Source organism: Diceros bicornis, chromosome 26 (assembly GCF_020826845.1).
Source record: "Diceros bicornis minor isolate mBicDic1 chromosome 26, mDicBic1.mat.cur, whole genome shotgun sequence".
Taxonomy (NCBI): domain Eukaryota; kingdom Metazoa; phylum Chordata; class Mammalia; order Perissodactyla; family Rhinocerotidae; genus Diceros; species Diceros bicornis.
The window spans coordinates 24876071-24903456 of NC_080765.1; the positions used below are offsets into that span (position 1 = coordinate 24876071).

General features: G+C 42.9%; 1 protein-coding gene and 1 long non-coding RNA gene across 3 annotated transcripts; both read right to left on the minus strand.

Annotated features, from left to right (window-relative positions):
• Positions 1–1214: 1214 nt before the first annotated feature.
• Positions 1215–6771, minus strand: LOC131422499 (transport and Golgi organization protein 1 homolog). The gene is made up of 7 exons (XM_058569818.1): positions 6721–6771; positions 6575–6610; positions 6432–6499; positions 6212–6306; positions 5079–5128; positions 3370–3508; positions 1215–1786 (listed from the first exon to the last, which is right to left on the minus strand). The coding sequence occupies exons 1-7, from the start codon at positions 6763–6765 to the stop codon at positions 1773–1775; spliced, it is 447 nt and encodes a 148-aa protein (XP_058425801.1). The 5' UTR covers positions 6766–6771; the 3' UTR covers positions 1215–1772.
• Positions 6772–11994: 5223 nt separating this feature from the next.
• On the minus strand, positions 11995–21980 carry LOC131422502 (uncharacterized). Of its 2 annotated transcripts, none has more exons than XR_009224089.1 (4): positions 21885–21980; positions 17378–17509; positions 13883–13904; positions 11995–12066 (listed from the first exon to the last, which is right to left on the minus strand). It is a non-coding gene; the product is annotated as an uncharacterized LOC131422502 (long non-coding RNA). The 2 variants fall into 2 exon arrangements; XR_009224088.1 differs by lacking the exon at positions 21885–21980 and adding an exon at positions 20252–20329.
• Positions 21981–27386: the final 5406 nt, after the last annotated feature.

The following is a 27386-nucleotide window of genomic DNA, read 5'->3' on the forward strand; positions in this document are numbered from 1 at the left end:
GAAAAGCAGGAGCTTTAGAGTCTGTGCCAGGGCACACAGGGTCCAAAGAAGCCAGGACCTCCTTGAGTTTAGGGGTGCTGGAGCCCAAGGTGTGTGCAGCACTAGGGACAGCCAGACTAGCCCAGCAGGCGCCAACAGCCCACAGTGGATTCTAACAGGCTGGCTGCCAGTCTCCAGTCATCTCCTCTCCCCAGAAGTCCCGCCTCATTCTTGAGAGCTGCAGTACCCGCTTCCCTGCTCCTTTCACTCCTTCATAACAGCAATTCATTGTGATGATTGTGCCGTTACCAAACCAGGTTCATTTTTGCCCATTGCCCTGAAAGCCAATCACTGAGATGACAAGATTGCAGCAGAGAAAGTGTTTTAATCACAAGGCAGCCAAGTGACGAAGCAGGAGAACTAGTCTCAGATCTGCCTCCTCAAAAACAGGGCCTCAAGGATATTTATAGGGTAGCGGGGTAGATAGATAGATGATTGGAGGTAAGGAGAGGTGAGGTAATTGATGATCTGTGCAAGTGTAGTCACACTTCACGCCTCTCCATAGGACACATGTTCACAAAATGGTGGCATTAGCATGATCTGAGGGTGGAGTTTTAGCTTCTTGATGTCAAAAGGTCACTTATCAGGCATGTGTACAGGCCCAGTTGATGGGTTGGTGGTCTCAACTGGTCTGAACTGGACAAGGGGCTCCTAATTCCTGAGAAACAGCTCAAACATCCATTACCATGGTGACCCAGGCATGAGGGAGATGTTATCTATAGGAACCTAGTGGGAGTCAGTATATTGCCTAAGCAGCACAGTTAACAATGGGTAGGTGAACGACTAAACGCTATAATTAGTAACTGCAGAAAAAGAAAAACACCTTAGTTGCTAGCTACCTAATCATCAATAGCTAACTGTTTACCGGTTTCAGCTTGGTGTCCCCAGAGCTGCTGGCGGGCTGGCTGCTTCCCCCGACTTGGCAGGAGGGAGGGCCCTTCAGGCTCCAGGAGCTGCCAGGGCAGAATGGATTGGATTGGGGGACCTGGATGGAGCCAGATATTTCCACCCCAGCACCTTCTCCTTGGTGTGTGTGTGGGGGGCGGGGGAGGTCCCATGCCATTGACCTCTGCCTTGCCCATCCTTCAATAAGGAACCTGTGGGAGGATTATGGGAGCTCGTGGGACTTACCAAAAAACTCTGCTGCCATCAGCCCCCACAAAGACTGCCTGGACTTGGTGCTATTGGGGGCCTGCTGGCAAGTTGAGTGAAGGGCGCAAAACCTGGATTACTGCAGAGCCTCCTCACTGGCCTCCTGGAGCCACTCCTGGCCCCTTATCTATTCGCCACCATCAGAAATTGGCCACTTCCTGGGGAAAGAGAGCTGTCTCTCTGATCACCAGACACCCCTGGGACTGGCAGGCACCATGTGCTGAGTATTTATTGACTGAATAAACATAACCACGGCCAGATCTAGATGTAGGATGTGCCCACCACCCGAAGGATCTCTCAGGCCCCTTGCAGTCAAGAGTACCCCCAAGGAATAACCTTGCTTCTGCCCCATCCCCGTGGTTTCTGCCTGTTTTTGAACTGTGTGTACAAGAATCACACTGTATACACTCCCTGGGGTGAGTTGGATGGTCCTCCAAAAAGCAGACGCTGATACTGAGTTAGAACTGTAAAGAGTGTATTAGGGGTGACAACAGGAAAGATAAAAGTGGAGGGGGCAGGATTGGGCAAGAAAAACCATAATAATTTGCCACAGCCAGTTTATCACCGCTCAGTGTCCTCCTTCAAAATGAGTGTCCTGTAAGGCAAAGAGATTTGGGGTTATTTCAATGATAGGCTATTCCTCCTATCTACATTTGTCTTCTATAACATATCTCTGGCTTCTGATGAACACTTTAGTGTGTGGCTGCATCTGTGTGTTTATAGTGAATGGAAAATAATTGTCTTCAGGTCTCAGGTATAGATCTCTGAACTCACACATTCTCAAAATTATCTTTTCCATCTTTAACTGGTGGGATCTGAATTTCAATAGAAAAAAGGAGGGTCTTTTCCTTATCTTTTGAAACAGGGATTGTGAATCTCTAGGCCTGAGCTCTTACATCCTTAGTTTAATGGAATGTACTTCAATGACTATCTTCTGATAATCTTCTGTGTGGAGATATTTTCATTTAAACAGTGAGAATGGTGAGTGCCAACATGTCCCAGCCATTTTGCAGACACTTTCATTATGCACTTAATCTCGTCTTCCTCACAATGACCTCAGAAACCAGTATCACCCCCTTACACACACAACGGGGCTGAGGCTCTGAGTACGCCCCACTGAGAGTTGGTATTAGGGGCCGAGACAGCAGGTACACAGGCCAAGAATCGGGATACTGTGTGGTAAGTTTGGGGAGATGCAAAGCTGACAGTTAGGGGTGGTGACTAGAGGATGCAGGGATGTGGTGAGAGGGGTCCAGCAGGGGCGGCTCCTGATCAACCTTGAATATACCAGGAAGAGTCTGACTCGTACTGAAGGCCAAGGCCTCTGCTCTGCTGATCTAGACCCTGTCTTCACGTTTAGTCTCACTGGGGCACAATAAACTCAGGCAGACAAAGGATCCTCAAAGAGCCAAGTTACATTCCCAAACCTCCAGAGATTTTTCCATCGTACAGATCCAGAACTTTCAGAAATCCAAGGGAAACAAGAATCTTGATTTCGATTATGAACTAAGGGCTTTAGGGCAACAGCAACATTTTGATAAGGATAATCACATGCCCACACTGTGTGATTTGAAAACACGCAGCAGCTCTGCGTGGACCTCGCACTGCCTTCACACTCCCTGCTCAAGCTGCCTGCCCGGCTGGGAATGGCCTTCCAGCTCCATCTAAGGAACCCAACCCACCCCCGCTGGGCACCTCCTCAACTTTTCCTTCTCTTCACAACCTCCCGCTTCACTCTGGTGAGATTCACATCGCCCTCTTTTGTTCTCTGGGTCCCTTCACTGCTGCTTCCATTATGTGATCACAGGATCTCGAATGGAAATCTCCCTCTGCTATAGGACACCTTAAGCCCCTGAAGTTAGGGGTGCGCCTCATCCCCCACAGAGCCCGGCACATGGTCTGTGTACAATGTGCATCTGCAGAACTGCTCTTTCTGCCTTTCTGTAGACAGCCTCTTTCCTTCTCTATGAGACACCTGCTGCCCAGCTCAGGATGGGGCAATTCACGGCCCATTGTACGTATGTCCTGAGAAACTTGAGGAACGTTACAATGTCCTCAGCCAGGTTTACCCTTGCATTGCAAAGCCCTCAGTACCATATCTACCTTTCCTCCAAAAACTCCATAGGAAAAGAGATGAATATGCTTTACAGTCAACTCATACTCTTCAGATCATCTTACCGAGTGGGACACGTGGAGGCAGTGGGTGAGGGCCTAGAGGCCTCCAGGATGGAGGAGACAGATGTGGCCCAGAGCCTACAGGGTTGGTTGTGCAGGGTGGTGCTGCAAAAGGAGGAGGCCCTCTTGCCTCAACATTGACCTGCGGAACAGAAGTTTAAAGTCAGGTGGATGTGGCAGACACAAGCGCCAGCACCAACCAAAGCTGAAACCCAGTGAACCCGGGGAAGCACTTGGCACCCTCCCCGCCCCCAGGTGCCAAGAGAGCAGCATCCGTGCCAGACCGCTCTACCCCCACCACTGGGGCCCGCCCAGCTTGGGGAGGAACAAACACCACGGGGATGAACCACTGTCACCACACGTCACCACCCGTGTCTGCGAAAGCACAAGAGCAAGGGGTCCTGTCCTAGAGCGCTGGACGAGGCAACACCAGACTGAGAAAGGAGCCGACTCCAGGCAGACCGGCATCACGGTCCAGGACCGGCCTCCACCCTCCTCACCACCCCCAGCACCACAGAAGCTTGTTGGCTCTCTATTCAGAAGACAGCGCCCGAGAGGGACGGAAAAGCCCGCTCCCCACCTCTGGAAGCCGAGCTGCTCCTGGGGAAAAGCTCTGCCTGCAGGCCCCTGCCCTGCCCGTCCCCCGCCTCAGTTTCCCTCCCCGACAAAGGGGTCTTCTCCTCCGCTCGGGGTCTGCCCACGGGCACCAGGACCTCTGGGGCGCTGGGCACCCCCGGGGGCCTGCGTTTTCTGAGGGGAACGGTGTGACCGACAGGACTCGGTTAGGCTCAGCTCTATCTATCGTCACCCACAGGGAAGGCAGATTTCTAAGCCCTCCGTGAGACGCGGACTAATTTGTGTCCAACGGAAATGTGAGGAGGGGATTCTAAAGGACAGAATGAACACAGACGTGTTTGGATTCCAGCCGTAAAACCCCGTGACGGGGGGGATGAGGGAACGTCCTGGCTCTAACGGCACCACCGGACACCACAGGACCCCCCTCATGTCAACACTAGTGATGGCCTCTGGGGGCAATGGGTCCTGCAGTGCAGTTCTGATGTTCACTCTTCACTCCTTTGGTGTCCGTGCCCAGTTCCTACTGCAAATAGGCCATTTGTGATCATTCAGACTATTCTGACCTAGGCTACCACCTGAGGGATCCCGGAGAGTACACTGACCCACAGAGAGGGGACCCTGAGGAACTGTGACATCGGCTGGATCCAAGAACATTCCAAATCGCACGAAGCACCCAACATGAAGTTGGAAGGACGGCCTCTCCTGTTCCTCTCCCATGAGGATGATGGCAGATGTTCCCAATAGGCTCCTCACCAAACCCAAACCAGGTATGGAGCAAAGGAACCACCACAACAACAATCCTATGTCAAGGAATTCAGGAAGGAGTCGGCTCTGCTAGGAGACTTCAGTGTGGGCTTAAGGTAACCCTCCAAGTGCTACTTCCAGAAACACACTGTGAGAGCCCTGCAGTCCTCAGCCCAGAAGCACTGAAGGCTTCTGGAGGCGCCACCAAAGATGAGAGCTGAGAGTGGAGAAGCCCAAAGGCTCCTGGGGAAGACTGTGCTTTCAGGGAAGGAAATGACACAGTAGACGTGCCACGGAACACACAAACCAGACATGAGGCCAAGAGAGGCTGCTGCACACACACGTCAACGTTTCCAGAGACGGTTACGACTGAAAATGACCACAGCACTTACCTTGCCCCCGGAGCTGCTGCTCCTCACAGCCGCAGAAACAGGTCCCGGATCTGAAAGAGGCCAGAGAGGAGGGATGGGGGTTTAGTCAGACTTGCATAGACTGTGAGGAAGGAAAACAAACCCTCCGCGCCTTCCTCCACCATCTGACATTCTTTCCCACTTCTGGGCCCTTACCAATGGCAGAGGGCTCCCCACACACCTCAGGTGACCCCCGAGGAGAAGGGGAGACCCGTCCCCTGGCCCTTGAGGAAGACACCACAGGGCCCTGGTTCAGGGGTTTTCATAACTCATCAACCACCTGTGGTCAGGTCCGGGCTCAACTAGCTGGAAATCAACACTGAAACAGGGGTTTCCCAAAACACATCAGGGGAAACCACCATTTCATCATAGAGTAAAATTAAAATGAGAATCACCTCAGATGGGATAATAGCAACAACCCCTCAACATGAACAGCACAGGTCCTTTTCTTCAGGCCGCAGGTGGACTTTTCAATCTCTCACTCTACACATAAGCTGCCTTCCACATGTGACCGACATTATATGAATATTTATGAACAGAAATGGACTTAGACTAATATTATAGTAATGAGAAAATGGAAGATACGGGGATTTAACAGCAAAGCTGTAGCGTTACACTGACAATGTCAGGAGTAAAATTACATAGAAATTTAATTTATGAATGGAATACTAAAGTCCACAAGCAAAAGTTAAACAGGAAGAATAAGGGAACCTCCAGCATAGTAAATAAATGCCTTTTTCTCAACTCAAAGAAAAATCAAGTCTTCAGCATTCACTCCAGTTGGGAAGGAAGCATGCACCCACTTCCCCTCCAGGCACGTCTCTCCAGTTGAGAGCAATCCAAGAGCACGCGAGGCGGGTGTTGGGGGCAGAGAGGGTCCACAGTCAGTGGCGGGGCATGAGCTCCACCAGTCACAGGGCGCAGGCCCAGAAAGCCAGTCTGGCTGGGGCACCTGAGGAAAACATCTTCCTGTCACCCCTCGAGATAACCTGTTGTCTTTAGGTCGTGCTTGGGATTGGTTCCAGGCAACACGTGATCCCCCACAGGAACAGGTAGGACACGGAGTGGTTTTGCAGCAGAAATTAAGTGGCTGCACTTCACAATGTGCTCCCTACCTCTCTGTGGAGGGTTCTGCATCCCAGGTCTTCCCGACGTTGGTTTGTGCAGCCTGTATCCCTCGGGCAGCCTCTTTTTGGACATTATCTCCAATCTTGAACGTAGAAAAAGAATGGACTTCAATAAGAATTACAACACCAAGTCCTTTACTAGGCACGAAACAGCTTTGCCTTAATACCTCAAAAACACCCGTAAAAAATGTATGTCAACATCCCATACCTGTGTTTCAAGTGGGCGGCTTCCCTGCTCTGCTCTGCTATCTCCCTCTCCCAAATCCGAGCCTTGATCTGTGGGAGAAAAACACATCCACCTTCAGTTGTGGCAGACTGTGCGCAAAGGGAAGGAAAGAAAGCAAAACGTACCCAATTGTCGTGAGCATTCTTCTCATACACAGCCATCTGAAAAAGCCAACACGTCATAAACCCTATGTTGAGGGCTTCCAAGGCCGCTATGACCCTCTGCATTGGGTGCTGAAGGAGGCAGGAACTTTGGGCAGAATGCAGGTTACCTGGTGTCTGAAGGTGAACTCTGCTTGCTGCACTTGTTGCCGCATTTGATCAATTTGGTGCCTATGAGTGACAATTGCTTTCGTCAGATAAAGCACAATATTGAGGATGATTTTAAATAGTCTTCCCATGTTTCCATTGTCTGAACTGTACCCTTATACACATTATCCAATACTATAAGACACACTTCACATGATTATAAAAGTATAGTATGATCAAAGCTATTGCTACATTGTTTCCTTATTATCGAATGCCCGCCAGCTTCTGAGTTGATATAATTCCCTTACCTATTCTCAATAGCTCCCTAATTTATCCTGCAATGAGCGTCTTTCATCATACAGCTCGCTGCTTCTTTTCCTTACACCCTGATCATATTCTCAGGGCTACAACACTGGGTCTCTAAAATGGCATGCTCGTATCTACTGATGTGATTCATCCCACACCAAACTGATTCCCTAAGATTTACAACAGTTTTTACCTCCTCCAGGAACATTTTTGTGAACCACATTTCGACATAGTCTGGTCAACATTGAGAATCAGGAAGTTTTTAGCAAATTTATTTATTTATTTATTTTTTTGTGAGGAAGATCACCCCAGCTAACATCCGATGCCAATTCTCCTCTTGTTTGCTGAGGAAGATTGGCCCTGGGCTAACATCCGTGCCCATCCCCTTCTCCTTCCGTGGGACACTGCCACAGCACGGCCTGACAAGAGGTGCATTGATGCACGCCCGGGATCCGAACCTGCGAACTCCGGGCCGCCGAAGGAGAGCGCGCGCAGCCAACTGCCGCACCACGGGGCTGGCGCCTACTTTTTTTAAGTTAATATTTTAACTTGACATTTGTGAAACTTAACATTTTTCTTTCTTGTGTGAAATCTCTATATAAATGTCTTCTGAACATTTGCTTATATTGGTGTATGAATTGGGTCTAAACATTGTACAAAAGTTAAAAAAAAAATCCAACAAAGGTTTTATGAGCCGCTGTTATTTAGGAGCTGAACTCACCTGTAGTTCTGCGTTTCTTCTGCAGCCAGTTTCAGTCTCTTCTCTGCCGCTGACAGCTGCTGCTCCTTTTCCCCCCGCTCACGGTCTTTCATTCTCAGCTTCCTAAGAGGGGAAAGACATATGCATTATCCGTAGCCCATGTGAAATTCTGCCTTTCTTTCCTCCCAGAAATCTAAAGGGCAAGATTCAAATGTCCCCTCCGATCCTACCCCACAAATGCATAGATGGACAAATCTAATCAGAGGAAAGCATTTAAGCCCCCCATTAGAGCACAAAGAAAAATCAAACTCCCTCCTGCTGGCAAGTCTTTGGCAATTCTGAGCTTCTCTTCACAGCTCTGTGTTCCTAGTCATTAGTAAATGAACTAAACAAACAAAAAAAGCACATATGAGACGCACCATGTGCCCTCCCAGGCTCAGGCTCTTGGGACTGGGACAGCACAAGCTCATTTTCTTTCAGCTCATCACAAGTAAGCACATTAGGATGAAGCAGAGCTTCATGACTTGTCTGATTTCTCCCAGGGAGAGACCTGAGGCCATGACACAGCCATAGATCCTTGCTGGACATGGGGTCATAACATCGGACAATTAACTACTAGACACTTCTACAGTTCGAGAATGGAACTCCTGCCACCTACTTCAAAGATCCTAGTTGAGGAGAATGGAAACCATGCTGAATGAAAAATTATCTGAATCGCCCCATAATCAGGGTATGTCCTGAAAATGGAAAACTTTCAAATTGAGGATATCAATAACAGGTAGATTGATTTCATTAACAAGTACCTTGATTTCATTGACAGTGAAGGCTGCAAAGGGCAATGGCTTAAGGCAGATGTGTTGTGTTGCCTTCAAACTACTTTGTTCAAGGTTCTGATTCAAAAGATTCTCAACTTGACATTGGATTTGCTAGGGATCACACACAAAATTAAAAGAGCTCTAGGAAACAGGGACAAAAACACTAAAGAGACAAAGTTCACGCATTTGTTTCTGGCCACCCAGCCAATCTTTCAGCAAATGCTTTCTGGACTGGCTGGAACAGAGTGGGTGCATTGTAAGGTGATGGGGATACAGCGAGAGGTAGGGCACTATCCCCACCCTAAAACATCTCATAGTTTAATGCAAATAAGATGCCAGTGAGGACAGAGCCACCCTACCCCAGTCCGGGGCAGGGAGAACACAAACCTGGCACTTGTGGGAATATAAGAAAAGTTTTGCCTTTGAACATGGATGAGTGGGTCTGAAGTCCCTCATCTCCCCCTGAGAACCATAGGAAACATTGGCCAAAATATGAAATTCATGATAGAATGCACCAAATTGCTATCAAACCAGCAAAGAGACATGAGGCCAAGACGGAGAAGAAGGATGCCCAGGATTAAGGTCAGCCTGGCATTTGGGGCCACTTTCCCCAAGGTTCATCAACTAATCCCAGAGGAGACTTCTGAGATGCAAAGACGCTGAGCTGCGTTTGCACACATCCCTGGGCACAAAAGTCAAACAACTGGACTTCATGGTCAGTCAGCGAAGGTCACCCTAGAAAATCCTGCGGGCCTTAGCTGGGTCCCAGGAGACTTACACACTAAGAATAAAGGCAGACAGAAAACACACTGGCCTTAGGAGGGACTAAGCCTGCAGTGAGTGGTCTCAGTCACTAAGTGGATTAATAGGATTCAGTACTGCTGGCGTCCCTGATCACCTGCCAGATGTAAACTCCCATCTTTTCTGCAGCAAGATGACATCAGACGAGGCCTCAATTTTTCTCTAAATATTATCTACCCAATGTCTAGAATTTAATAGGAAATGACAGACATATGGCAGGTCAGGACAATATGATGGGATTGAAACCTAGAGTACAATGTAAATGAACCCAGAGGGTTCCAGATAATGAAGTGATTAAAGCTGGTACCTGTACGCCATCCAATCTTAAATTAATTGCAAATAAGAATCTCTGACAACCAGTTAGAATGGAAAGGAAGATGCAGATTACAAAAATCAAGGCAGAAAGGAGAAACAATTCTGTACTGACTGAATATGGCAAAAATACGGTGATAAATATTCTAAAAAAAATTATAATTCTCTACATTGGTCTACACATTCACTAATACAACAGTATTTGTAACAATCAACACATGAATAGCTTACTGTTCTGTGACCCACTTTCTTTGTCCACAGATTTCATCAACCATACGTGTGTTCTTCTTTAGCATTTCTAATTCGGCTTCCTTTGTCTCTTTAACAGATCTCAGTGCCTCACAGCTGTCTTCTAGTTTCTTTCTCCTTTCTGTAAAGCATAAAACCATTTTCTTTGTGTGTGTGCACATGTTCCAAATACTTGGTTGTGATGGGGAGAGAAGAAAGGAGAGAATCCTGAAGGCAAGAAGTCATTTTTTACCTTCTCACTGCAACCTCATTTTTATTATATGGGGTTTCTTCCCAACAAGCAACATACCTTCCAGATTACGTTTATTAGACGTTGAGGCTGTCTGCTTCGAATCCTTGAATTCTCCACTCACATCTCCTGACTTTAAGAGAGGTTTGAGAAAAGGTATTCAAGAAGTAATGATTGTACGACAATGTGAATGTACTTAACACTACTAAAATGTAGACTTAAAAATGGTTAGATGGTAAATTTTACGTGTATTTAGTCTCAATTAAAAATAAGAAAATTAAAAAGGAAGTAATGATATTTAGTTCTCTGATTTATATAATCTATGGGAGTAACTTTTTGTTATTTGCTCCTTTTTGATCTTAAGCTGAGCATCTTCCTTCTGTACATGCTGTTCTTCAGACTTCAATTTCAGTTCACTGACACGAATTTCATTCAGGGGGATTCAAACCCAAAGCAAAATATCCTCACTAATGACTTAGTTCCCAAGAAGAAAAATCCCTAAATCAATAACATATAAATTTAATATTCTAAGACATGACACATTTGTTCTTCACCAAAGCTAAGGTCTACAATGAAATTCTTGAAGCAAATATAGGTAGTTTACTTCTGAAATTCCTGAGTTGTTCACTGAAATATCAACTTTTAAGTTTTCTGTAGATTTTTCTTTTCTGATATTTGCACGTAGGATAGAAATAAAACATGTACTGGATTTCAATAGAAACACTGGGCGACATGCTAAAAAGAAGACATGCCAACAAAACATACCCCACATCAGCCCCTGTACCACTAAAAGCGGTAGATCCGGTTTGAGCCAAGGAGAAAAGTCAAACACATAAAGAAATGAGGAACTAAGAGAATAGTTGAAGTCAGAAATGTTTCATGGGCACTCTGACTTTCCTACATTCAAGACAATGGGATACTTGACTGGGTGACAAGGCAAAAGCAAAGAAGGCCTAAAATCTTGAAGCCAAACAGCTCAAATGAACAGCTCTTCTTAGTGAAAAGTAAATATTGTCACCAGATTCACTTTGAAAATTCTCTGCTCTGTACTAAGAGGGACAGGACTGTCCAACATGGCTAGAAATCTCTAGTACAATTTCTCAGTTCTACCTTTCTTGGAGAGGAGGGAGTGCTGAATGATATAAAAAAAATTACTCAAGGTTGTAAAAACAGAAAAAAATTCTTCCTAAGTCCTTATATTTAAAAAGGCTCTGTGGTATTAGTATTTGAAACAGCAGTGAACAGCATGGAAGAATGCAGGGCTCAATTAACCCAGTGAAAAAAAGGCTCAAAAGTCAAATTATGGTAATAACTTAGTAGCCAAACTCTCACCAAGTCCCGATTCTCGCTGTTTCGATCTCCGTCAGATGCCAGTTCAGCAAATATACTTTCAATCATGTCATTAATGCTTCCAAGCATTTTGATGTTTTTCTTAAACAAAACATATAGATATTAGTAACATTTATTCATTATTTTTATTTCTGTTTTTAGAGTGTAATCTAGGAAAAAGGAGGGATTTTTACCTCCAATTTATGTGCTTCGTCGCCAAGAATCTTGTTCTGCCTCTTATTTTCTTGAGCACATTTCTTTGCTTCATTGATCTATACAAATACGTAATAATGGATTCAGAATTCAAAAACATTAATTATAGTGATAGTGAAACCTATCTCACATGGGTAAGTCCTTACAGATATAAAAAAAGTGGTAGTTTACATATAAGAGGCTTGTTTTGAATTTAGACTGTTATACATGGTAATGAAATGGGACACTAGGATGAAAGAAGAGACAGCAAAATAAGTGAACTAGAAGAAAGAGGAAGTATACTTCAAGGTCAAGCCATGAAAATAAAAATTAAAGGATGATTATACCTTCTTTTCACAAACAGATATTTTTTCGGCCAGTTCTGAGTTTTCTTTCAAGTAATTCTTCTTCTTCTCAGAAATTTGATGTAAATTAACTAAAAAGAGATAAAAATTATTTCTCAGATTATTACCAAAACCAATAAAATGGAATTACCCCAATGTGTCAACAGCAAAGGCACATTATTGGCACTATGAGAGTAAATAACTTTTTAGCACGACTACGATCCCTGAAGAAAGCAAGTTTCAGTTAGTGGCATTTTAAATGCGGGAAACAAATATAGAAAGAAGAACCCTATTTCAATGAGATTCCCATTTAATCTTTTTTCAAAGATGGGGAAACAATGTCTTAGCCTAACATCCCATCGTTAGGCAATATTTTTAGAAAATGTGAACAGTTCACACAGCCCTGTCATCACCAGAGGGGAAACAGAGAAAATTCAAGCAACCCTTGTACTTATATTCTGTCCTCCAATTATCACATAAAATAAACAGATCAGTGCAATTGCTTTAAAAAACAAAAATCAAAAGGAAAAAAGAAAAAAAAAAACACCTGACTTCTTCCAGGTTTTCCCCACCCTTTAATATTACCCAGAGAGATTCCTCTAAATGTCACTTGACCAGCTACTGAAAAGTCTCTCACGCCTTCCTGCTGCCCAGCAGATTCCCCTTCATGAGAGCCAGGGTGGGAGGCTCAGGAGGACAAGGTCTTTGGAATCAAACACACTTGGGTACAACCTTGGCTTTACCACTTAGTCGCTAGAGGACCTGGATAACTCACAATCCCTATAAGACAATATCCTTCAGCCCCAAGGTGAGAATGTTACGATCCACCATTACAGGAATACAGCACACGTAAAGCACCCAGTAACAGATGGATAACACATGGAAAGCTCCAGAACATAGCCCACAATTCCACACTCCTCTCAGAGGTGTTTAATTCTCTCACCTGACCACAAAGTGCAAACTTATCTTCTATTTGCCCAGCATGAGAGCTCTGATACCCTGGTCACTCTTCTCACCACCAGCACTGCTGCATTCGCTGTGACAAACTCCAGCAGCTGAGGGCCTACTAAGTGTCAGGCAGCCACCCTGGCTCTCAACAGACAGCACCACTTAATCATCACAGTCTGGGAAGCCCGTACAGAATGTCTTATCCCTATTTTGCATTGGGTTCATTTCCACCCATTCTCCACTGGCATGAGTGGCTCCCTCCGCTTCAGACTCATAACCCAGGGTCGTGACACACACTTTGCCTGGCAATACCTGGTTCTTCTCTCAGCCATAAACTTCTTGATAGGCTCTAGTAGTGTTTTATCATCTCTACATTTCACCAAGAGCCAGGTCATGTCAACATATTCACTCCAAACTTCAGCCTCATGCCATCACTTGCTTCCTAAACATTTCTATGCAAAATTAAACTCACCCTATCGTCCCACTCCCATGATCCATTCCTCCTGCGGGTCTCTTATCTCAATAGATGGCAACTCCCCTTATGTTGTCATTTAGTTTCCAACCCCAGAAGAGTAAAATTTTCAAGCGTCAAAAAGTCAAATAGCGGGGCCGGCCCAGTGGCGCAAGAGGTTAAGTGCGCGTGCGCTGCTGCGGCGGCCCCGGGGTTCGACGGTTCGGATCCCGGGCGCGCATCGACGCACCACTTGTCAAGCCATGCTGTGGCGGCGTCCCATGAAAAGTGGAGGAAGATGGACATGGATATTAGCCCAGGGCCCATCTTCCTCACCAAAAAGAGGAGGACTGGCAGATGTTAGCTCAGGGCCCATCTTCCTCACACACACACAAAAAAGTCAATTAGACATCAGAAGTCACTGTATTTACTCCCAATTGAATTAAAACCCACATCAAACACTAGAACTGAGAAAATATTACAAAGGAAACTAAAGCCTAAACTCTTACCTTGATATACTCGAGGCTTTACCTAGGAGAGGAAGAAACAAAATTAAATATGATGTCAAAACATATTATTAGTGAAAATCTATCATTCTGACAAAATATCAAAATAATAATCCAATGAAATTAAAATCATCATTTTGTTCAGCATAATGATTAATTATAGGATTAAAAATAAGGGAAAATTATAATTTCCTGTTTAAGTCATAAAACTTCACAACCATCACTGATAAAGAGCACAAAAGTAAATTACTTATTTTTGATCAAAAGATCTGTTTATGCTCTATTAAGTGAACACTATTTAATTTTGATAATGGATATGGCAAACATTTTTATAAACACTCTAATGCATCATTTCCCTGATTTTTTTTGTCAAACCCAATATCCACACTGACGTCCAGAACCTGGGATTGTTTTAAAAGCCTCCAAAAAAACTTAAAAAGAAAAGGCAAAATCTTTGTACTAAGATATACCTCTTTCAATCAATAGAAAGCCTGTCTGAAATCTTACAGAGTTGGCTGATTGCTGAATTAATAAACAATTACAGCACATCAGGTCCTATGATTTTCCCAGACCACTAAAAACAGAGGGTCATCAAATGAGAAAGAGAGTGGGAGATGGCTGGAGAACAAGCACAATAAACAACAGAAATGACAGCTAACATTTCAAGAAAGGGCAAAAAGTGCTTCCCAGCCCGGAGGCATCCCCTGTGGAATTACAGCTCAATAAAATCCAGGCAGGACCCCATTTTAATACCACGGAAAGACACATTTTCTTGACCCCTAAAACATATTTTCCCATTCAAGAGTTTTAAATGATGCTCAGACACTGAGGTCAGCCCAAAAAACATGCCAAGGTACCAGGATATCATTACAGTATCAAAAGCCAGTCATAATAACAATGTCATAGGACAATGCATCCACGGAGGACAAACAGAAAATCTCAGATATTCCTTTAACTTCACATGATGCTCAGGAAACAGTGAACTTCCCTGTCCCTTGTTACCCAACCCCACAGGCAGGGACAAGTGGGAAGTGGGATGGGCTCAAGAAATACTTAATATCGGGGTTTCCTTTTGAAGGGAAGGGTTTATAAATTGTAGTTTTCTCATTGAAAATATATCGTTGTCTTGCTCAATGAGTTCTTTACTAAAAAGATTAGAATATTTTACAAAGTTAACTTCCATTTCAAACGTTAATTTGTGTTTAAGTTAGTGATCTAAAGGAAATAAGAGAGCTGGACTCCTGGATTCTGATCCAGCTTGTAAGGAGCTTGGAAGCTGTCACTCCTGTCCACATAACAAGATACAAGCTGAACAAATTGAAAGTCAAAAACTCTTCATAGATCTATCAGAGAACTGATGTCACAAACGCCGCCTGCAGAATCAGAGACCCAGACTGGGCAATACAGAAAATCACCCCTTATTGGAGCAGAAGCCCAAGGTCAGAAATCTCTGCAGAAACCAGAACATCATGGTAGGAAAACATTTACTGTAATTGATGAATTCCTGGATGCTCAGTGTGGACAAGCAAGAGATTTAAAAATGCCAGGGTGCCCAATCTGGAAGGTTTCCCATACTTGTGTGAGTTTTATCCCCAGGAATCCTAACAGTTTCTCACAGTAAATACTGGAGAAAAATCCCCTCGTGCTATTGGCAGGGACAGGGGAAAAATAGCTATTTAGAAATAAACTCACAGTATTCTGTTCTTCTTAAAAAGACTTGCCCACAAGAGAAACTACTTTAGCAGAGACTTACTGGTGTTTTTCCAAAGACTAAGTGACCTAGGTGAAGGGAAATACCCAATTCCAGAGCTCTCTCTTCTTCCTGTCTCACCTAAGAGTAAACTCAGCCTAACCACTAGCCAGATAAATATAAATCCTCAGACTAAAGGCCTGTTTACCTCAATTGTTCCTTTAAACCAGGACACGACATCCAGCTTTCAACAAAACCTTACAAGGCAAACTAAAAGAAAAAACCACACAGGTTGAACACAGCGAGAAAGCATTAGAATCACACTCAGTATGGCAGAGAGGATGGAATTATCAGGCTAAGAATCGAAAACCATGATGATTAACATGCTAAGGGCTCTAGCAAAAAAAGCGGACAACATGCAAGAAGAGATGGTGAATATAAGCAGTGATGAAAATTATAAGGATCCAAAAGAAATTCTAGAAATCAAAATCCCCATAACAGAAATGAAGAATGCCTTTGATGCATTCATTAACAGACTCGACATAGCTGAGGAAAGAATCAACCAGTTTGAAGAAATGTCAGTAGAAACTTTCAAAACAGAAATGCAAAGAAAAAAAAATACCCAAAATACAGCACACAAAATCCAAGACCAGTGAGACGATTACAAAAGATGTAACATATACATAATGGGAATACCAGCAGAATAAAGGAAAGGAGGAAATATTTGAAGCAATAATGACTGAGAAGTTTCCAAAATTACTGATAGTTGTGAAACCATAGATCCAGGAAGCTCAAAGAATTCCAAGCAGGATAAATACAAAACAAGAAAAAATGTACATCTAGACACATAATATTCAAACTACAGAAAAGCAAAGACAAAAAATTGTAAAAGAAGCAAGGGGCAGGGCAGGGGCGGGGGGTATAGCGTTTTACCCATAGAGGAACAAGGATAAGAAGTACATTCAACTTCTCTTCAGAAATCGACAAGAAAGTAGAATGAAATATTTAAAGTATTAAAAGAAAGGAACCATCAACCTAGATTTCTGTAGCCAGTGAACTTATCCTTCAAAACAAGACTACAGAGTAAGGAAAATTATCAGGGATAATGAGGGGCATCACTTTAACGGTAAAGGGTCAATTCTCCAAGAAGACATAGCAATCCCTAACACGTGTGCATTAACAACAAAGCGGCAAAATTCATGAGGCAAAAACTGACAGAATTGCTAGGAGAAATAGATGAATCCATTATTATAGCTGGAGACTTCAAAACCCTCTATCATTGGCAGATCCAGCTTACAGAAATTCAATAAGAATACAGTTGAACTGATCAGCATCTTCAATCAAATGGATCTATTGACATCTGTAGAAGACTTCATCCAACAGCACAATATACCTTCTTCTCAAGCTCACATAAAACATTCACTCAGATACACCATATTCGGGGCCATAAAATACATCCTAACAAATTTAAAGTAAAAGAAATCATAGAAACTATGTTCTTAGACCACAATGGATTCAAACTAGAAATCAGTAACAGAAAGATAGCTGGAAAACTACAAAAAATTTGGAGACTAAACAACACATTTCTAAAGAACACACGAGTCAAAGAAGACATCTCAACAGAAATTTAAAAATAATTCAATCTAAATGATAATGAAAATAGGACATTAAAATTTGTGGGATGCAGTGAAAGCAGTACTTAGAGGGAAATTTGTGGTACTGAATGTAAATAAAAGTTTCAGTGACTACCAAAATTCCTACTTATTGATGATTAAAAGTCTATCCATTAATTACTTTAGTATACTCACAGCAAGGACGGTTCTCCAGAGGAAAATTAAAAATGCAGAAATTCCCAAAGAAGTAATAATAATGGTCAACTTCCACAGAATTCCAAAAACATCAGGCCCAAGACGGAAATGGTCAGGCAGAATATGGACTGGCTGAAATAATAATGGAGATCATGAGGAACCTCAAAGACATTTACAATACATCTGTCACAAAGAGTCACCTTTAGAAACCCTAAACCAGCCTCCAGGAGGTAACCAAACCTCTCAAATATCTCCTCATGGAGGAGAGGGAAGACAGATGGATTAAAAGGAGCAGGAGGAAACTTTTGGGAGTGAAGAGTGTGTTTACTATCTTAATGGGGTGATGGTTTCATTGCTGCAAACATATGTTAAATATCAACAAATTGTATTCACTAAAATGGTGCTGTTATTATACAAAAATTATACCGCACTTAAGCTATAGGAAAAAATCTAATACGCACACTTGGAGATTTTATTTTGCTGACAAACACATTGCAAATATTTTTTAAATAGTCAACAGAACATGAACTATGAACTTATAAACCAATTAAATTGAAAAATAAGTAAAATCAAACTTAGAGTGGATGGGAAGCCTCAGTCTTCTGTTGTATATTCATGAAGTACCTGGATAAAATTATTTGGAACATCACCAAAAATATACCCAAATGTATGGAAGAATGGGAAAAAATAACAATGAAAAATGTGTGCTAAAGATACAAATGAGAATAATATAGAGAGAGATGTTTATAGAAATGTACATAACTGAGAGACATGGGCAGCTGCTATTATAATAACACTGGGATTATTACTCCCACAAAAATTAATTCCAAATTTTTGTTTAGCCCCAATTTCTAAACCTATTGGGGTTTTCTTTCAATGTTCACTTTGATTCTGAACCAGAGCACATAATGTCAGATTTCTGAAGTACATAAAGATTTTCATAACAGTGTAATCTTGTATATTATGATTAAAACTAAGAGAACTGTAGTTAGTTAAAAACACACTTCCAAATAGCCAATAAAAAGAATTCACATTCCTATTTTACAGTATTGCACCTAAATCAATCAATAGCAATCATGAAAATTAATTTGTAAAGGAATACAAAATTTCTAGGATGTATGTTCATCAAAACAAAAGGCAAATGTCCTTTTACAAAAACTAGACCTATATGTATTTTAGAAGAAAATAGACTCACAATGTAATTCACACTAATCTACATACCAAGCTTTAGTTTTGTGCAAATAAAACTTCTCTAGAAAGTGGCCTCTGAAATCTATAATGTTTTCATCTTCAGCCCTCACAGCTGGGGTCAGTCAAATGTGTGCTCATGGGAAACATACACTGTCTTTGAGTCGCCACCGTCTGAGAGAGCAGTAGCTCAGCACAATGGTTAAACATGTGGATCAAATGCACAAAAAAGACAAAGACCATCTGGTCACTACCTGGTAAAACATCCCCAGTCATGGGCACTCTTGTTACATCTGGCAACTGTTGGGAGCTGATATCAGTAGTTCAATCCTACCTAGATTCGATCCAATGGGGCCAATAAACCTGAGGTTCTGATACTCAATGGCCATGGGCAAGGGAGGAGGTGGAAACACAAGACAAGTGAGTTTATCCAGGTACTCAAAGATGAGGTAGGGAAAGAGAGGTTATCTCATCTCTGAGAATGCAGCCTAAGCAGAAGGGGGAAAATTCTAATAAAGACTATCAAGAAATTTCTGCCTTCATAGACTCAAAGGAAACAGAATAGATTCTCCTTTGGTTGGAGGTATTCATTGGGATGATTCTGCCTCAACGTGAGGGTTGTTCCTGACCACTGGACCTTTCCAGATCCCTAAGAATCTGATGCATGCCAGTCAAAACAAATCTACTTATCTCTAAGGGCTGTTCTCAGTCTCTCTCTCTCCTCTCAGGGTAGAAGTGTTTTTTAATGAGAGAGTGAAAACTTGCACAGTGGGAATCTGGAATTTCTTTAACTGTGGACAATCTTAAGGACATTAAGGACGTCCTTAATGTCCTTTTTGCTTTGTGTAAATCAACACTCTGGACATGAACACTTTACTAAGGAAAGGATAACTCATTCACCTTCTGGTCATGTCACTCCTAATGATTTCCCCATTATAAACATCCCAGCAGGATGCAGCCACTTATTTTCTGATGGACTTCTCAGGGTTCCCATCAACCTGGTTGGACACAGAGTCCCTGGGGGCAGCTTCCAAGAGCAGAAAGGAAGGGACGACTCAGAAGTTGCTAAAAGTCAACAAGCCAGAAAGCACCGAGCACAAAAGACATTCCACTTTTTAACAAACTAGCACCAACACCAATGCTTAGATACCACTCTTCCCAGGGCTGCCAGCCTTCACATATATGAATCACGTACTCACAGGGAAACAAACTACACAAGAGATGGACCCTACACCTGCAGAGCTTGAAGCAGGATCTTGACAAGGCTTCCAGGAGCTTGTCTAACTCTCATGACTCCCATTAAATAAGAATTCCTTACATATTTAAAAACAACTTTATTGAGATATAATTCATATATCATACAATTCTCCCATTGAAGACTTACAACTCAATGACTTTTAACATATTCACAAATCCTTCCTTCTTGATGCTATAAAGTTACTACTTTCAGGTTTCCATCCTGTCGACCCTGCTGTGTTTGGTCCAAGCAATGCTGACAGGACCCAGAACTTGATGTGGACAGCTGTGGCCAGAACCCATTCAGGCGGGTCAAGCAACCTGGCCTGAGGTCCTCAGTCTTAGGAATGTCTGAGTTCCCAGCCAGGAACCCATGAAAAATTTATTTACCCACCATGTGAAAGAGCCCAATAAGAAGGAGGAAAGATCTGATGTCCAATGTCTACTCACGTTTGTGTCTGGGTAACCGGCAAACCCGAGCAGGAGGAGCCAGAAGATCAACCTCTGTGCCCCCATGTCCTGGTCCTCTCAGGGGATTGTGGTCAGGAGGAAGGAGGTGTGGAGGGAGGGATGCAAAGGGCGTGAGGAGAGGGGTGGAGGAAGAAGGGAGTGAGGGGAGAGGTGGGGAGTGTGTTGGGGGGAGAGGTTGGAATTGGGGGTGGGATTGGGGAGGGGGTGTGGCAGGAAGGGTGGTTTTGGTCACCGGGGAGGAGGAGAAGAGGGGTGTCAGGGAAAGTACTGGGTCAGATCAAGTCCTAGAGGGGAAGGAGGAGGGTTCAGACAGGTCAGTAGGTCAGTAGGTCAGCAGGACACAAGGAGCAGTGAAGTGGACTCTCAGGAGCAGTTGGAGGGGACGAGGGCTTCGTCTTCCTCCGGGTCTTCTCCTGTCTGGGCGCTGCCTTAGCAACCGCGATGCTTTATACTCACCTTTGACCAATCCCCTGCCTTCACCCCTGGTTCATCACCGTGGACACCGTGTGACCTCACTTTTAGAATGCCCCTCCCCCACCCTCACCAGGAGCCACCCCAACAGCAGGTCCTTTCTGGAACCTTCACAGACCTTCTGGTTTCTGGTCCTTCCCAACCCAGGTCCGCTCTCCCCGACTCTGGCACTCCCTTCTTCCTTTCTGACATCCCAAGGTTTCCCATGGCCATTGACTGAAAAACAGACAAAGCACAGCGTGACTTTCAAGTGAAGTGAAAAGAAGAATCAAATACACAAGTAGAGTGTACTCAGGCTGAGAAAAGGGTCACAGGGGACTTGGGTCTGGGAGGGGATGTTGGGAGAGGGGAGGTTGAGGCTAAGAGACTCCAGAGGGAAAAGGGTCCAGAAAGAAGCTTTGCCCAGGGACCAACTTTGCTTGGGGTGTGCCCTGCTCAGAAGATGAGGTCAAACCAGCTGGCCATGGTCACACCCCTTGCTCCTTGACCTGGGACCAATGGTCAGTCATTGCTGTGGTGATGATAATATTGTCATATGATAGTCCTGCTGATGTATTATTGTTATTGGTGTTATTGTGGGAGAGGGTGAAGCCACTCTGACACATGGCAGGGTCCTGGGGAGGCTCGCCTCTCTCTCTCTCTTCTCCTCAGGATCTGCTAAGCTCCACGCAACACCTCCACTCTAAGTGCACCCTGTCAGGGTCCCTGTCCCTACCCTGGGCCCTTGTCCCCAGAGCATCCCTACCCTGGTCACTGTCTGGCATCAGGACCCAGGCACAGCCCTTTCAAAAGTGCTCATATCTGTTGATGTGATCCATCTGACACCAAACTGCTTCCCTAAGGTTGACAACAGTTTTTTGCCTACTCCAGGAACACTTTTGTGAACACTGTTTCCACATAGTCTGGTCAACATTGAAGATCAGGAAATTTTTAGCAATTTTTACTTTTTTTAAGTTAATATTTTAATGTGACATTTGTAAAACTTAACATTTTTCTTTCTTGTGTGAAATCTCTATATAAATGTCTTCTGAACATTTGTTTATATTGGTGTATGGATTGGGTCTAAACCTTGTACAAAAGTTAAAAAAAAAAAATTTAACAAAGGTTTTACGAGCCGCTGGTATTCAGGAGCTGAACTCACCTGCAGTTCTGCGTTTCTTCTGCAGCCAGTTTCAGTCTCTTCTCTGCCGCTGACAGCTGCTGCTCCTTTTCCACCCGCTCACGGTCTTTCATTCTCAGCTTCCTAAGAGAGGAAAGACACATGCATTATCCGTAGTCCATGTGAAATTCTGCCTTTCTCCCCTCCCAGAAATCCAAACGGCAAGATTCAAATGTCCCCTCCGATCCTACCCCACAAATGCATAGATGGACAAACATAATCAGAGGAAAGCATTTAAGCCCCCCATTAGAGCACAAAGAAAAATCAAACTCCATCCTGCTGGCAAGTCTTTGGCAATTCTGAGCTTCTCTTCACAGCTCTGTGTTCCTAGTCATTAGTAAATGAACTAAACAAATATAAAAAGCACATTTGAGACGCACCATGTGCCCTCCCAGGCTCAGGCTCTTGTCACTGGGACAGCATAAGCTCATTTTCTTTCAGCTCATCACAAGTAAGCACATTAGGATTAAGTAGAGGTTCATGACTTGTCTGATTTCTCCCAGGGAGAGACCTGAGGCCATGACACAGCCATAGATCCTTGCTGGACATGGGGTCATAACATCGGACAATTAACTACTAGACACTTCTACAGTTCAAGAATGGAACTCCTGCCACCTACTTCAAAGATCCTAGTTGAGAATGGAAACCATGCTGAATGAAAAATTATCTGAATCGCCCCATAATCAGGGTATGTCCTGAAAATGGAAAACTTTCAAATTGAGGATATCAATAACAGGTAGATTGATTTCATTAACAAGTACCTTGATTTCATTGACAGTGAAGGCTGCAAAGGGCAATGGCTTAAGGCAGATGTGTTGTGTTGCCTTCAAACTACTTTGTTCAAGGTTCTGATTCAAAAGATTCTCAACTTGACATTGGATTTGCTAGGGATCACACACAAAATTAAAAGAGCTCTAGGAAACAGGGACAAAAACACTAAAGAGACAAAGTTCACGCATTTGTTTCTGGCCACCCAGCCAATCTTTCAGCAAATGCTTTCTGGACTGGCTGGAACAGAGTGGGTGCATTGTAAGGTGATGGGGATATAGAGAGAAGTAGGGCACTATCCCCACCCTAAAACATCTCACAGTTTAATGCAAACAAGATGCCAGTGAGGACAGAGCAACCCTACCCCAGCCCTGGGCAGGGAGAACACAAACCTGGCTCTTGAGGGAATATAAGAAAAGTTTTGCCTTTGAACATGGATGAGTGGGTCTGAAGTCCCTCATCTCCCCCTGAGAACCATAGGAAACATTGGCCAAAATATGAAATTCATGATAGAATACACCAGACTGCTAACAAGCCAGTAAAGAAACTGAGGCCAAGATGGAGAAGAAGGATGCCCAGGATTAAGATCAGCCTGGCTTTTGGGGCCACTTTCCCCAAGGTTCATCAACTAATCCCAGAGGAGACTTCTGAGATGCAAAGACGCTGAGCTGCATTTGCACACATGCCTGGGCACAGAAGTCAAACAACTGGACTTCATGGTCAGTCAGCGAAGGTCACCCTAGAAAATCCTGCGGGCCTCAGTGGGGTCCCAGGAGATTTACACACTGAGAATAAAGGCAGACAGAAAACACAATGGCCTTAGGAGGGACTAAGCCTGCAGTGAGTGGTCTCAGTCGCTAACTGGATTAATAGGATTCAGTACTGCTGGCGTCCCTGATCATATGCCAGGTGTAAACTCCCATCTTTTCTGCAGCAAGATGACATCAGACTAGGCCTCAATTTTTCTCTAAATATTTTCTACCCAATGTCTAGAATTTAGTAAGAAATGATAGACATATGGCAGGTCAGGACAATACAATGGGATTGAAACCTAGAGTACAGTGTAAATGAACCCAGAGGGTTCCAGATAATGAAGTGATTAAAGCTGGTACCAGTACGCCCTCCAATCTTAAATTAATTACAAATAAGAATTTCTAACAACCAGTTAGAATGGAAAGGAAGATGCAGATTACAAAAATCAAGGCAGAAAGGAGAAACACCATTCTGTACTGACTGAATATCGCAAAAAAATGGTGGTCAATATTCTCAAAAAATAATAATTATCTACATTGATCTACACATTCACTAATACAACCGTATTTGTAACTATCAACACATGAATATCTTACTCTTCTGTGACCACCTTCTTTGTCCACAGATTTCATCAAGAATGACTATGTTCTTCTTTAGCACTTTTAATTCTGCTTCCTTTGCCCCTTTAACAGATCTCAATGCCTCACAGTTGTCTTCTAGTTTCTTTCTCCTTTCTGTACAGCTTAAAACAATTTTCTTTGTGTGTGTGCACGTGTTCCAAAGAACTTGGTTGTGGTGGGGAGAGCAGAAAGGAGAGAATCCAGAAGGTAAGAAGCCATTTTTTACCTTCCCACTGCAAACACATTTTTACCATATGGGGTTTTCATCCCAACAAGCAACATACCTTCCAGGTTACATTTTTCAGATGTCAAGCCTCTCTGCTTCGAATCCTTGAATCCTCAACTCATATCTCCTGACTTTAAGACAGATTTGAGAAAAGGTATTCAAGAAGTAATGATTGTGCAACAATGTGAATGTACTTAACACTACTAAAAGGTACACTTAAAGATGGTTAAATGGTAAATTTTATGTTATGTGTATTTAACCATACTTAAAAACAAGAAAATTAAAAAAGAAGTAATGATGTTTAGTTCTCTGATTTATGTAATCTATGGGAGTAACTTTCTGCTATTTGATCCGCCTCTTGATCTTAAGCTGAGCATTTTCCTTCTCTACATGTTGTTCTTCACACTTCAACTTTGCTTCATTGACATGAACTTCACTAAGGGGAATTCGAACGTAAAGCAAAACATTCTCACTAATGACTTAGTTCTCAAGAAGAAAAATCCCTAATAGATAACATATAAATTTAATATTCTAAGACACCACACATTTGTTCTCCACCAAAGATAAGGTGTGTATAATGAAATTCTTGCAGCAAATATAGGTAGTTTACTTCTGAAATTCCTGAGGTGTTCATTGAAATATCACCTCTTAAGTTCTCTGTAGATTTTTCTATTCTGATATTTGCACGTAGGATAGAAATAAAACATGTACTGGATTTCAATAGAAACACTGGACGACATGCTAAAAAGAAGAAATGCCAAAAAAACATGTCCCACATCAGCCCCTGTATCATTAAAAGCAGTAGATCCGGTTTGAGCCAAGGAGAAAAGTCAAACACATAAAGAAATGAGGAACTAAGAGAATAGTTGAAGTCAGAAATGTTTCATAGGCACTCTGACTTTCCTACATTCAAGACTGAGATACCTGACTGGGTGACAAGGCAAAAGCAAAGACGACCTAAAATCTTGAAGCCAAACAGCTCAAATGAACAGCTTTTCTTAGTGAACGGTAAATATTGTCCCCAGATTCACCTTGGAAATTCTGTGCTCTGTACTATGAGGGACAGGACTGTCCAACATAGCTAGAAATCTGTTCTACAATTTCTCAGTTCTACATTTCTTGGAGGGGAGGGAGTGCTGAATGATATAAAAAATTAACCCATGGTATAAAAACAAAAATATTCCTAAATCCTTAAATTAAAAATGGCATTGTGGTATTACTAGTTGAAAAAGCAGGGAACAGCAGGGAATAACGCAAGGCTCAATTCACCCAATGAACAAAAAGGTTCAAAAGTCAAATTACAGTAATAACTTAGTAGCAAAACTTGCACCCAGTCATGGTTCTTGACATTCCGATTTCTCTCGGATTGCAACTTAACCTGTATACTTTGAACAATGTTATTAATGATTTCGTTAGTGCTTTCAAGTGTTTTGATGCCACTCTTTTGATGCTATTCTTTAACAAAACATATAGAGATTAGTAATATTTACTCCTTACTTTTACTTCCGTTTTCAGAGTGTAAACTAGGAAAAAGAAGGGATTTTTATCTTAAATTTATGTGCTTCATCACAGATTATCCTATTTTGCCTCTTTTTTCTTGAGCACATTTCTTTGCTTCCTTGAGCTACGCATATGTAATAAAAGATTCAGAATTCAAAAATATTAATTACAGTGATAGCAAAACATATCTGCCATGAGTAAGTCCTTACAGAAATAAAAAAAAGACGTACTTTATATATAAAAGGCTTGCTTTGAATTTAGACTGTTACACAATGTAATGAAATGGGACACTAGGATGACAGAAAAGACAGCAAACTAAGTCAACTAGAAGAAAGAGGAAGTACTTCAAGGTGAAGCCAAGAAAATAAACATTAAAGGAGGATTATACCTTCTGTTCACAAATGGATATTGTTTTGACAAGTTGTGAGTTTTCTTTCAAGTAATTCCTCATCTTCTCGGAAATTTGATGTAAATTAACTAAAAAGAGAAAAAACTATTTCTCAGATTATTACCAAAACCAATAAAATCAAATTACCCCAATGTGTCAACAGCAAAGGCACATTATTGGCACCATGAGCGTAAATAACTTTTTAGCACGACTATGATCCCTGAAGAAAGCAAGTTTCAGTTAGTGGCATTTTAAATGCAGGAAACAAATTTAGAAAGAAGAACCCTATTTCAATGAGATTCCCATTTAATGTTTTTTCAAAGATGGGGAAACAATGTCTTAGCCTAACATCCCATCGTTAGGCAATATTCTTATAAATGTGAACAGTTCAAATAGCCCTGTCATCACCAGAGGGGAAATAGAGAAAATTTAAGCAACCTGTGTACTTATATTCTGTCCTGCAAATATCAAATCAAATGAACAGATCAGTGCAACTGCTTTATAAAACAAAAATCAAAAGGAAAAAGAAAGAAAAATACAAAACACCTGATTTCTTCCTGGTTTTCCCACCCTTTAATATTACCCAGAGAGATTCCTCTAAATGTCACTGGACAGGCTACTGAAAAGTCTCTCACGCCTTCCTGCTGCCCAGCAGATTCCCCTTCATGAGAGCCAGGGTGGGAGGCTCAGGAGGACAAGGTCTTTGGAACCAAACACACTTGGGTACAACTTGGCTTTACCACTTAGTCGCTAGAGGACCTGGATAACTCACAATCCCTATAAGACAATATCCTTCAGCCCCAAGGTGAGAATGTTACGATCCACCATTACAGGAATACAGCACACGTAAAGCACCCAGTAACAGATGGATAACACATGGAAAGCTCCAGAACATAGCCCACAATTCCACACTCCTCTCAGAGGCATTTAATTCTCTCACCTGACCACAAAGTGCAAACTTATCTTCTATTTGCCCAGCATGAGAGCTCTGATACCCTGGTCACTCTTCTCACCACCAGCACTGCTGCATTCGCTGTGACAAACACCAGCAGCTGAGGGCCTACTAAGTGTCAGGCAGCCACCCTGGCTCTCAACAGACAGCACCACTTAATCATCACAGTCTGGGAAGCCCGTACAGAATGTCTTATCCCTATTTTGCATCAGGTTCATTTCCACCCATTCTCCACTGGCATGAGTGGCTCCCTCCGCTTCAGACTCATAACCCATGC